The sequence below is a fragment of the Prionailurus viverrinus genome, chromosome B3 (genome assembly GCF_022837055.1).
Source record: "Prionailurus viverrinus isolate Anna chromosome B3, UM_Priviv_1.0, whole genome shotgun sequence".
NCBI lineage: Eukaryota > Metazoa > Chordata > Mammalia > Carnivora > Felidae > Prionailurus > Prionailurus viverrinus.
The window spans coordinates 141,225,033-141,237,976 of NC_062566.1; the positions used below are offsets into that span (position 1 = coordinate 141,225,033).

At 54.9% G+C, this 12,944-nt stretch overlaps 1 protein-coding gene across 3 annotated transcripts in view; it reads right to left on the minus strand.

Moving 5' to 3' along the window:
* The window catches only part of PPP1R13B (protein phosphatase 1 regulatory subunit 13B), a 100,778-nt gene extending 90,826 nt beyond the window's left edge, over positions 1-9,952 (minus strand). The window contains exon 1 of one of the 3 annotated variants that reach the window (XM_047864489.1): positions 9,851-9,952. Coding sequence is in view for 1 of the 3 variants with exons in the window: in XM_047864485.1 (XP_047720441.1) it covers positions 2,953-2,961 (9 nt within the window). In the remaining 2 variants the exon portion in view is untranslated. Of the gene's footprint in view, positions 1-2,797; positions 2,838-2,952; positions 3,179-9,850 lie in introns of those variants that run through there. The other 2 variants (XM_047864485.1, XM_047864492.1) reach the window with 2 other exon arrangements.
* Between the last annotated feature and the right edge of the window lie 2,992 nt (positions 9,953-12,944).

Consider the following 12,944-nt stretch of genomic DNA (forward strand, 5'->3'; position numbering starts at 1 on the left):
AAAAGTTACCACAGACACCACACACTAACTGCCAATTCTCAAATAACTAAAAGAAATATACTCTAAACCTGTGTTGCTCAATATGGTAGCCACTGACGACACGTAGCTACCAAGCACCTGAGATGTGTTACTCTGAACTGGTATGAGCTATAAACGTAAAACTTCACTAGAGTCACACAGGATTCACACCGGATTTCAATGACTTAGTTAAAAAAAAAAAAAAAAAAGTAAAATATTACATTAGTAAATTTTTCATATTGATTACATGCTACAATGCTTTTGATATACTGCATTAACAAAAGACATTACTCAAATACCACCTTTTTAATGTAGTTCCTAGAAAATCACATTTGTGTGGCTCCCATTACATTCCTATTAGAAAGTACTGCTCTGAGAGGGAGGCAAACCATAAGAGACTCAACTCTATGGAGAACAAGCTGAGGGTTGCTGCAGGGGAGGGGCGGGGGGTGGGAGCTGGGCTAAATGGGTGATGGGTATTAAGGGGGGCACTTGTGATGAGCACTGGGTGTTATGTGTAAATGATGAATCACTAAATTCTGTTCCTGAAACCAGTATTACACTATATGTTAACTAGAATTTAAATAAAGATTTAAGACAAAAAAAAAGAACAATATGAACTAGAAAAGAAAGCGTGTACTGCTGTATACAAAGGACGCAAAACATGAGCCAATCTTCCTTTGATGATTCCTCATGATGACGAACACCAAATATACAGTAAAGTAAGAAAAATCATTTACATCTTGGATACATAAAGATAGGACCAAGTAAGAATGGCAAGTCCTTAAAACCTGTGTTAAATTTACAACCAGCCCCAACTGTGTTAATAGACGAAGGGCTCAATCCCACAAGTAGTCTTTTTAGGGATCAAGAAGGAAATACAGACCTAGAGGCCACAAAGGAGAGACTAAGAAAAATACCATGTTTCTAGAAGGCATTTCAAAACAAAAGCAGTGTGTTTGAAATAGCTAACAGACCTGTTTGTTTTTTTTTAAGTAGTATTTGATTATTTTGAGTATCATGAAGTTTCCCAATTGCCAGCTAAGCACACTTCTTAAAAAAGAAACATGATAAGGAAGAGACTAGAAACCCTAACCCTGTGGAACGGAGGTAAATGTCAGTATATCCTCTGGAAAATGTAAGCCAGGTCCTTAACAGGGTACGTGTAAACACTACACAGTGACGAAACCAACCAAAATTGCACAGATACCCTTCAATATTACTGCAGTATCTAGTACAATCAACTGTCACGTGATTCAAGGAAAACTGCTTTCAAAACTCCCCAACACCGTAACGCCTTTCCCAAATCCAGCCAGCGAGAATTAGGGAAGCACAGCCTCCAGATGCCTTATCTTTCCCAGGTTACAGTTAGAGCCACGCCGACAACAATAAGGACTCGCACGGCACTGTCTGACCAGCACTTCTGGACACGCCACCCTTTTTGGTCGTCAGACACCGGCATGTCTTTATTCCTGCCGGAGGCGGCATTCCAGGCTGGAGACCTTGACTCGTTCAAGGTCACACAGCTAAAAAGTAGCAGAACCGGGACTCAACGCGCGACCTTCGGATCCTCACCCAATTCTCCTTCCATTACAAGACAATCATTCCTTTTCAACCAAACGTCTAGAAACCCCACAAGCCCTGATGCCAAAGAAGGACCTCGGGATCAACGAGGTCAAAGCTTAAGACTCTGCAAACATGTGCTGGAATCAGCTCAAAAAGGGGAGAAGAGATTATCAAGAGACAGGAAATGACTTGAAAGATCAGGGGGGGGCAAAATTCTAATCTAAATGTCCTTGAGTGCAGCGGCGCAAACGAGCAGCATCCAGGCTGAAAATGCAGAGAAACGGTACTTTCCTTCAGAAATGTGATTTGCAACGTAGAAATTGTAGGTCACGACAATGATTCTGCTGTTGCTTTACTACAAATGTGTTCCTGAATTTTACCCAAAATAAAGGCACTCGGAACACCAGTACATCCAACCGGGTGCCACCAGTCCTACATTTTTTTCCTAAGTCACGGCATTTATCTCGCAAAAAAATCCAGATCAGGACAACTGTAAGTCAGCACCCGCTGCTCTTTAGACTACGGGTAAAGGAAATGGCAAATGTAGCGTCCTCTTTCTAGCAGAACGCATCCCTGAGGACAGGACAAAGGCGGCACCGCCACCGGTGAACCTCGTTCAACCCCCAGAACACAGTGACAGCAAGGCCAGTGGAAGCAGAACGTACAAACGAGCAGGACGCGGTACAGGGGAATTCCTAAGATGGCTCTCCAAATCCATCCCCCACGTAAATTCCTAAATGCAACACGATTTCAGAATCGGGGCAGGGCTGGGGACAAATACGGGGTTCCAAGCGTGGGAACGCCACACGGAGGTGTACACGGCGCCGACTGCGAACGCGACCCCAGAAAATTTCAGGCCGGGGGGGGGGGTCACACGGGCGCCGCGAGACCCCGAAACCGAGCGGGCGCCAAACGGCAGCCCCCCCCTCCGCCCCCCGGCCCGTCTGACCACCCGCCAGAACGGATGAAAAAACGACTGGCTCCAATTTCATCTCCCGCTTCCCCCTCCCGGGCAGCCCCCGGCTCGGGAGGGTCCGCAGGAAGGGCCGGGCCGCGGCCGAGGGGGCGCCGGCCCGGGGGAGCGGGGGATGGGGGGGGGGGGAGACCCCGCGGCGCAGGGCGGGGAAGACCGCGGCGATCCTCGCCCGGACCCCGACCCCGGCCCCAGCCCTTCCCCGCCCGGCCCGCGCTGACAGCCCGGCGCCGCCCCCACCTGCCCGCCCGGGGGGCGCCGGGGCCGGGCGCGCCCGCCAGGCCACTTCCTTCCCCGCCCGCCCGGCCTCGCGCGGGCCCCGGGGGCGGGGAGCCGCGGGAGGAAGGAGGCTTGGCCGGCCGCCCACGGAGGAAGCCGCCGCCGCCCGCACCCACCGGCATCATCGCGGCGCGGGTCCGCGGCGCCCTCGGCCGCCTGACAGGACGCTCGGCGCCGCGCCGCGCCCGCCGCTCCGGCCGCTCTCACAGGCCGCGCACCCGCCGCCGCGATCTCGGGCCCTCGGCGGCGAGGCGGCGGCTGCGGCGGGCTGCGGAGCCTGACCGGCCCTGTCGCGGCCGCGGGCGCGCTGCGTCGCTGTCCCGGGACCGGCCGCCGCCGCCTCCGCCCGACCGCCTCGCGCCGCCGGCCCTCGGGCTCTCTCCTCAGCCCCCGCAGGCCCCGCCCCCAGCGCGTCGCCCCACACGGGGCCAGCCGCCCGCTCCGATTGGCCCGGCGGGGCCAGGGGCGGGTTCGGGGGGGGCGGGGCTCCCCGGCCCCGCCCGCCCAAACCCGCTCTCGCGGCGGCCAGGTGCGAGCGCGCCCGTGCGCGTCCGCGCTCCCGCGGGCGGGCGCGCTGCGGACGCCTAGCCGCTGCCCCGCCCCGTGTGGCGGCCTGTGGGCTCGGGGCCGCGCGTGACCGGCAGCGCAGGCTCTCCGAGACCTCTGGAATGGGAAAACCGAGGCCGGAAGAGGGCAGGGCCGGGGAGGGGCCTCCCCGCGGCGAGTCACACCAAGGCCGGGACTCGAACCTTGGGCCCCCGGCGACCGCCGAGGGGCGGGGCGCATCCTGCGGCCACGGCGCGCGCCAGCGTCTGACCGCGGCCTGACCCCGGGTTCCCGGCGCCGCGGTGGTGGTGGGGGTGCTGCAGCTGGGGGCCCGGCCGGAGGGGCGTGGTGCGCCCCAAACCACCCACGTGACCCGGCCCCGCACCGATGGGGAGGGACCCGGGAACCCGCCCCGCGCCGCGGCCCCTGGGCACCTGATCGCCCGTCCGCCACCGCGTCTTCTGCAGCTGGCGGCGCCCTGCTGCAGCCGGCCTTCCTGCGCCGCACCCGCTCTCCAGCCGCGGCCTAGAAAGCCTGGGCCCACCTGGGCCAACATCCCTGCGGCTCGGAGCACCCTGGTTAGAGTCCAGGCCCCATCTCTAGGGACCCGGTCTCTTCTTACAGCCTTGTCTCCCGTGGCACCTCCCGCTGTGGCCTGAGCGCCTGAATGACGGACACCAGGGCAATGTGTCCAGACCCCCTCGCAGGGCACGGAACAGAGTGTAGTAAAGGCCGTCGAAAGGGCAGGCATCCGTTCGTTTGAACCCTGAGAGCACATTGTGTCTGATGTCCTCGCAGGCGGCGCTGACACTTCATGCGCGCCCTGAACATGGAGGTCTGATTACGGCCCCAAACACCAAAGGCCATAAACCACCTTGGGTAGGGCCCAGCGTCTTGGAGACGACAGCAGGGGCTCAGGGTCCATCTGTAGCCTGTCTTGTCCACTGAGAGGCTCAGGGCCGGGGTGTGGGTCTGGGGGACAACGAGGGTGGAGGCCAGGGAGTGAGCAGCGTCCTCTTCACGGGAAGCCACCCCTGTTCTTCAGAGGCCACAGGGGTTAGTGTTTAAGAGTGCAGACTTTCCAGTTGGACAAACACTGCCTCTGCCACACCCTCACTGTATGATCCTAGCCAAGCTACATCTTCCGTATCTCAATTTGCCCATCTCTATAATGGGAGATTACAGAAATAATAGTGGCTGCCTCATGGGATTTGGAGAGGTTCAGACATGACGTATACAAAGTTCCCAGCACAGTTTGTGGTACATGGTAGGTGCTCCGTAAATAGTCTCCTGTAGTAATGCTGTCATTAGCAAGCAGGCTTAGTGTGCCTACGTCCCTGGGAGCGGAGTCACCCAGGACGTTTCAAACGTATGCACACGGGCAGCACTGGCTCGTATCACATCTCTTCTGGGAGCAGGGTTCGGAGAGAAGACGGAGCTGTGGGTAATGGGAGGAAGGAAGTCAGAGACCCTGGGTCTCATTCCTGCTCTGCTTCTCGCTCCCTGTGTGGCCGAGGCAACACACGCCCCTTCTCTGGGTCTCTGTTTCTCTGTGCGTAACCAGAGAGGAGTTAGATGCTGTGATTTCTGGTGGCCTTCCTGCTCTGACATGCTGATGTTCCTTACCCATGTGGGTGGGCGCTGGCCCACTAAGCCAAGCAAAGGACAGGCTTTGCCGGGGCACTGCAGAGTTGGGACACCTGCCTTGAGGTGGTCAAAATGAGCCCACTCTTCTGAAAAGGAAAGCCTAGCCACCGGACCCTTGGGTACAGACAGCTGCAGCTGCCCTGCCCTCACACCAAGGCCCCGTCTATCCTCCAGGCAGACGTGTATCTGAAGCCAGGCTGGTTGGTGCCCCCCGCCTCGACAGGCTCCTTAGCTGGTTCTCCTCCCCACCCCGCTGCGGCCGCCATGCATCAGGCTCTACCACTTGCCATCCAGACCAAGTGTGTTTATAATTGGCCTCCCTGCTCTAACCTCCTCCGAGCCCAAATCATCCCACACACAGACAGAACTAGGTCACATATACACACGCCCGCCCTGCAAAGCTCTCCTGTGTCTGCTCATCACCCAGACTAAAGTTCACAAAAGGTTCTTCAGGAACCACTGTTGATGGTGAGATATAGACTTTAGTATATCGTAAGATGTGCAGGGGGCGCCTGGGTGGCTCAGTCGGTTGAGTGTCTGACTCTTGATTCCAGCCTAAGTCATGATCTCGTGGTTGTGAGATCCAGCCCTGCATCAGACTCCCAGAGGGTGGAGCCTGCTTGGGACTCTCTCTCTCCCTCTCTGCCCCTCCCCCACTTACGAGTGCTCAGCTCACATGCATTCTCTCTCTCTCAAAATAAGTAAATAAACATTAAAAAAAAACAAAACAATAATGGGGCACCTGGTTGGCTCATCAGTGAGGCGTCCAACTTCAGCTCATGATCTCATGGTTCATGAGTTCGAGCCCCGCATCGGGTGAGCTCAAGCCCTGCTTTGGGCTCTGTCAGGGCAGAGCCTGCATGGGATTCTCTCTCTCTACCCCCCTCCCTCTCTCTCTCATCCTCTCTGTCCCTCACTCACTCGCACCATCTCTCAAAAATAAAAAAGTTACACATTTAAAAAAATAAAATAAAAGCTATGCAGATCGTTCAGAGATACATACTAGCATATGTAAGAGGTCCAGAATTTGTTTGAAAACGACCAAAAGGGGGACAGCAAGACAGGGAGGGGTGGTGAGGCATACACAGCAAATTCTTGATAAGTGATGAATATGGGTGGTGGGCACAGGGGGTGCGTTGTATTTTTCTCTCCACTTTGTATGTCTGAAATGTTACATATCAAAAATGATTAAACGCTCTTCAAAGAAAACACAAAGGCCTTTCAGGGAGAAAATCAGCATGGATTCATATTTGCACCAAGGATTCCTGAAAGATGCACAGAACATTAATGAACTAGTGGCTGTGGGTGGGAACGGTCGCTTCACAGTGGACAGAAATCTGAGTGAGACTTTTCACTATTACTTTTGAAAAATGAACTTTATTTTTCAAACCGTTTTAGATTGACAGAAAAACTCCAAGGAAAAATAAAGAGTTCTCACAGGCTCCCTCCCATCCCAGTTTCTCCTATTATTAACATCTTATGTGAGCACGGCACGTTAAACTAGTGAACCTATGTCGATACACGAGCATTAACTAGAGGCCATACCTTACTCAGATTTCCTTAGTGTTGCCCAAGGTCCTCCATTCCAGGACCCCATCTAAGACACCACACCACATTTAAGATATCATGTCTCCTTATGCTCCTCTGGGCTGTGACAATTTTCCAGTTCCCTTGTATTTTTATGACCTTGAAAGTGTTGAGGAGTATAGGTTGGGTGGGTTTTTTGAATATTATTTTTATTTTATTTTCTTAAGTAGGCTCCACACCCAACATGGGGCTCAAACTCATGACCCCAAGATCAAGAGTCACACACTCCACTGACTGAGCCAGCCAACACCCCCCGGGTTAGGTGTTTTGTAGAATGTTCCTCACTTGAGATTTACCTGACGTTTTCCTTATAATCGGACTGAGGTTCTGGGATTTTTTGGAGGAAGACCACACAGGTGAAGTACCATTTTCATCACATCCTACCAAGGGCACAAACTATCAATATGACGTATCACTGTTGATGTGGCCCTTGATCCTCTGGTCATTATTGCTTTTTATATTTGATTTCTGAACCAGATGAAATATTACAATTTAAAATTAAAATATAAAAAGCTTAAGACCTATATTCATTTGCTAGGGCTGCCAAAACAAAAGATGACAGAACAGGGGGCTTAAACAACAGAAACTGACCGTCCTGGGGGCTGAAAGTCCCAGAAGAAGGTGTGTGCAGGGCTGGGTCTTCCGAGGTCTTCTGAGGTCTTGATCCTTGGCTTACAGATGGCCATTCCCTTGCTGGGAATGTTCTCATTGTACGTGCAGCCCTGGTGGCTTTCCCCCTGTGTAAGGACACCCGTCATATTGGATGAGGGCCCACCCATATAACCTCTCTTTAACCTTGATTCCCTCTTTAAAGACCCTATCTCCAAATAGTCACATCTGGAGGTTATAGAAGGGTTAGGACTTCAACATATGAATCCTGGGGGGCAGGGGCACAATTCAGTCCATAACAAGATGCCCTCAGAGCATAGCCACAATCTACTTTTCCAACTTAATCTCCCGTGTCCCTAGCATTCCACAGCTAGAACTTTTTTATTTATTTTGAGAGAGAGAGAGCACATGCATGCATGCACACATGGGGAAGAGGCGGGGTGGGGGTGGGGGGGGAGGGAGAGAGAGAGAGAGAGAGAGAGAGAGAGAGAGAGAATGAATCCCAAGCAGGCTCCACACTGTCAGCCCCGAGCCCAATGGAGGGCTCAGACTCACCAACCGTGAAATCATGACCTGAGCCAAAGTTGGATGCTTAACCGACCGAGCCACCAAGGCGCCCCTCCACATCTCGATCTTATACACCAGCTGTCCCAAACCCTAGCCTTCCCTCCTCCAAGTCCTCGTTCATCCACCTTCCTGTGGCCACAAAAGCACTGTCAATTTCCTCAAGAAGTGGTACCTGTTCTTGTCACAATTCAAACCCTTCCTCTTCTTCAAGGTTTCCCCAGATCCCCCCAGGAGAACTCCTTCTCCCAAACTGCTCAGTCCTGGGTCACCTGTCACAACGTGCCACCTTAGAGCTGGCGACATACCTGTTCAGCCCAGGGGTCCGTTCCCTCAGGCAACAAGTGTCGCCTGGGTTTCCCCTGGGTGCCCAGCACTGGTCCAGGCTGTAGTGACAGAACCTGAGCAAGACAGACATGGTCCCTATACTCATGGAGCTTATATTCTGGTCAGGGGAGAAGATGATAAACAAGAACACGAAATAACTTCCAACACTGGTTAAGTGTATTAAAAAAATAAAAAAACAATAAAGCCAGATAATGTGACAGAGGTCGCTGCTTTTTCCAGAAGAAGGTGACATTTGAGTTAGGAGCAAAATACCGAGGAGCTAGCCTGGCAGGACTCCTCAGGGAGACTGTGCGAAGGAAGAGAAAAAGCAGGTGAGAAGGGGATGAACTGACAGCAACTCTGGGGGCAGCACTGGGGGCTCAAGGGAGGAGCCGGGGGGAGAGCGAAGGGAGGTAAGATCAAGTCTGGGTTTGGGAGCCACGAGGAGCCTGGATTTTATCTTGGCACTTTTCCAGGGGAGGAGAGGGGCCTGGTTTCTGCTTTCCCAGGCCCGGTGGGCACCACGGGGAGGATGGCAGGGGTGGAGAAGGGAAGCCCCTTAGGAGGACTGAGGAAGAAGGCGGATGCGGAGAAGGGGACTCCTTTCCGTTGTGCTTGAAGGGGGGGTTCTTAGGAGAGACGGAAAGAAAGGCCCTGGGATGGCCCCCGAGACTTCCAACCAGTGCTGGGGATCAGCCCGCCTGGTGCCCACAGAGCCCACTGCGGGCCTGGGGAGCTGGCACTGGTAGGTCCAGGGCTGTGTCCTGTTTTGCCATGCTGTCCCTGGGGAGGGCCACCCTCCCTCTTCACTTCAGGACCCCCTCCCTCTGTCCAGCCCCCCCCACCCCCCCACCCCACCTTGCCATCTACTCAGCACTCCAGCCAGACATTGGGCATGACCTAGGCCTCTCCCTCTCTCTGCCAGCCAACCCTGTTTCCCACTGCACCCTAACCTGAGCCACCCCCGCTGATTGAGTCCCCCTAAGGCCAGAAGGGTGTTTCCAAAGTGTAAATCACACCTGGCCACTTCCCCAGCGGCTCCCCACAGCCCTCAGGGTTCCCCACACCCAGCAAAGGGTAATGAACCGCCCCCCCCCCCCCCCCCCGCCCCAGGGGCTCAGGAGCTCCTGCTCCCCAGCCCGTCCACCTTCGCGTGCCAGACACTCCCCCCACCTCCACCCATCCCCAGGCCAACTCCTACCCCAGCCACTCCGCCCTAGAGGTGGCCAGCGTGCCCCCAGCCCCCTGCCCCACAGTGTGGAGGTGGGGACAGTGGGGAGGGGGCTCCACTCTCACAGTTCCCGGGAGAACCCTTGTTAGCTGTGAATCAGTCGTGGTTCCGTTCGCTCATGTGGCGCATGAAAGGGTATTTTTGTCGTCAAGGTTAGAAAAGACCACCGCCAGCGATCTGTGTGTTTTTCGTGCTTCGCTGGGCTGTCGGGGGGGTGTGCCCTCCGCGTGCGGCCCCCACCCCGCCGGCACAGGGCAGAGCGGGCGCCACTCTGCGGGTGGCGCGTGGCCCGTCGCGCGCACCGAGGGAAATGCGCCCGGCCGCCGGGCACCGCGCCCGGCCGCTACCACGCGCGGGGGCCTCAGGCGGGGTCTGGGGAGCGGGGGAGCGGAGCCCACTCCGCCGCCGCCGGGGCCGAACGGCCGGGTCACTCACTGCCTTGGGGTGCGGCCTGCCGGTGGCGGGACACAGCAAACGCTCAGCACACGGTAGCTTCCACTCACCCTGCGGTGGACCCCGTGAGGCAGGTGCTCTCTGAAGCCCAGAGAGGTTTCGCCACTTGCCCAGGGCCACGGAGCGGGGACCTAAGGTGGCTGGGACTGCAACAGCTCCCGCCGGTGCCGGAGCGCCCGCCGCAGCGCCCCGGGCGCCGCAGACCCCGCCCCTCCCCGCCGCGCCGCAGTCTCCGCCCCTCCCCTCCGCGCCGCACCTCCGCTCCTCCCCGCCGCAGGCTCCGCCCCCAGTGGGCGGGGCGCCCCAGAGAGCCCGGCTTCCCCGCGGTTCCGCCAGGTGCTTGCACGCGCGCGCACCCTCACGTACGCACGCTTGCATGCACACGCTCACAAGCCCTTCGTCCTGGTCTGAGGCCTCAGCCGCATTCTCCCCTCCACCTGGGATTCACCTCGGGCCTCCGTGGGCAAGAGAGAGGGCTGGGCTGGGCTGGGACGCTCGTTGACACGCTCCTTGATTCATTGGCTTCTGATCTTTATTGTGTCCCCCCTCAGTGCTAGAATTGAGGCTACGAGGTCGCACTCCCTGCCCGCAGGGAACTTGTTAGAGGTCTGGCCATAAACGCAGTTTAGCCGCAGGTCTTTTGTTCTTCCCCAAGCCTCCTACCCTAGCCATGCCCTTCCCCCACTCCGTTGCAATGTTTTTTTCCGAACATCTTTCCACTGGCTGCATCACCTCCCGCCGAGCCGCTCAGGGTCCCCTCAACAGCCCCCCCTCCCCGTGCTCTCCTACATTTCAGGTGCTTCCAGTTTCCACCATTATTCATGATGCTGTCACATCAGTCAGGGTCCCATGGGAAAACAGATGGCTTCCGCAAATTAGGGAAATTCCAGGAGGGTTATTTACAAAGGGACGTTGCTTACGGAAGTGGGGGCAGTAAGGGAGCCGCAGGGAGAGTGCAGGACTCCAGGGCCAGCTCAGGGAGACCGTTACCACCCCCAGGGCTGCAGGATGGAAGAGGAGGTCACCAGCAAAAGAGGCACCAAGGGGAGGCCTGACCTTGAGAGCAACTGATACAGCCTGTCCAAGGCCCCCCACCGGGAGGAGCTGGGATCTGTCCCCTGATCTCCTATCAGGGCACTTTACTGGGCAAACCCACTGGACTTGGAGGGACGGTGGGTGCAGTTCATGGAGGTGAGCTTCCTCAGGCAGAGAGCCAAGACTGAAACCCAGTTTTTACTTTAAATCCTGTATTCGGCACGCACTTTGCATTGCTTTATGAGCTTAGAATCCATTTTGCAATAAAGAAGGTAAGAAAATATGCTTTCACATAGTACCTATGAGCTTGGACTGTGGAACTAGACCACCTGCAACTTAGTTACGGCTGTGTAACTTTGGCCAAGGTATACAACTTTTCTGTGCCTCCCCTTTGCTCATCTGTAAAATGAGGATAATAATAGGGTCTCCCACAAGGATGCTTGCCTGGATCACATGAGATGATCGATGTGGCACACGGGGAATGCCCCACAGGCATTTGCTGATACCCTGTACTGGGTGAGCCATTGCTGCCGGGCAAGGAGGGTCCCGGATCCCCGGACAAGCCAACGTCCTCCTCCTCGCTGATCTGCAACCTTAGGCGCCCAGGCGTGCCAGCCTGAGCTCGAAATGCCCACAGCCGAAAGATCAGCTGCGTAGCCGTGCTGCTACTCTCTCACTCGCCCACCTCAGCCTCCTCCACACAGACACGAACACAAGCTAGAACAGGGTGATCTGTCCTTTTTGCCAGCCCCAAAGACGGCAGCTGGCAGTGGGCTAGGCTCTCTTGGCATGTGGAGACCATGTGACTGACTAGTGTGATTTGTAGTGGGGTGCCCGAGATGGTCATGGACAAGTTCAGGAAGCTCCTGCACGTGAACAAGGACGACACCGGACATGCCTCCCTGTGACCCGGACGGGAAATTGCCCACCTGTTAGCCTGCCTGGCTGAGCAAGGAGGGAGGTTCAGCTGAATGAGGTGTAAAGAACATGTCAAGGCCACGCAGGAGCCTTGCTGGAGAATAATACTGCTCTTGAAAGATGGGTCTGGCTGGGCCATGAGGGGAGTGAGCGTGCACACACACGCACGCACGGGTACAGGTTACAGCGCCTCACTCGCTTCTTGTCACCTCCCAAACGGGCTTCCAATGCTCTTTACATGGAGACAGAAAGACCTGATTCAAATTCCAAATCAAAGCCCAAACGTGCAAAACTCGGGATAAAATGGGACAAAACGCCTAGGTTTCTTTATGTTTCGAGTTACAGCTGAGCCTTGAACAACGCAGGGGTTAGGGGCCCTCAGGCAGTGGATAATCTGCATGTAACTTTTGACTCCCCCAAAACTCAAGTGCAAATAGCCCACTGTTGACTGGAAGCCTTACCAATGACATGAAACATCGATTAACTCGTATTTTGTATGTTGTATGTCTTATATACTATATTCTTGTAATAAGGTAAACTAGAGGAAAAGTACTTTAAGAAAATCATAAGGCAAGAGAAGATACGTTTACAGTACTGTACTGTATCTGTCAAAAAAATCTGTGTATAAGTGGACCCATGTAAGTCAAACCTGTGTTGTTCAAAGACCAACCGTAATTCTTATTCTTACTAAAATAATCTATGGGCTTGATTCTTTTTACAATATTTTTTTAATGCTTATTTTTAGTTTTGAGAGAGAGGGAGGGACAGAGCACAAGCAGGGGAGGGGCAGAGAGAGAGGGAGACACAGAATCCGAAGCAGGCTCCAGGCTCTGAGCTGGCAGCACAGAGCCTGACGCGGGGCTTGAACCCAAGAACCGTGAGATCAGGACCTGAGCCGAAGTCAGACCTTTAGCCGAGGGAGCCACCCAAGTGCCCCTCATTGACTTGATTCTTAACCACACAAATAGTATGCAAAGACTTTGATGTAAAACAGCAGGCCCAGGCCCATCTATGAGTCATGTGCCCCAGGGACAATGCTTTCAACTCTTCTATAGTTTGTGTGTATATGTGTTATCTTCGTATTTGTAAATATCATGCTGTTGTTCCTTGATTTTTCAATTCTCAATATTATTGACTGGCTTCCTACTCTGATGGATGAGAATTTAGCAAGCTTACTCTCCTGGGCAAATT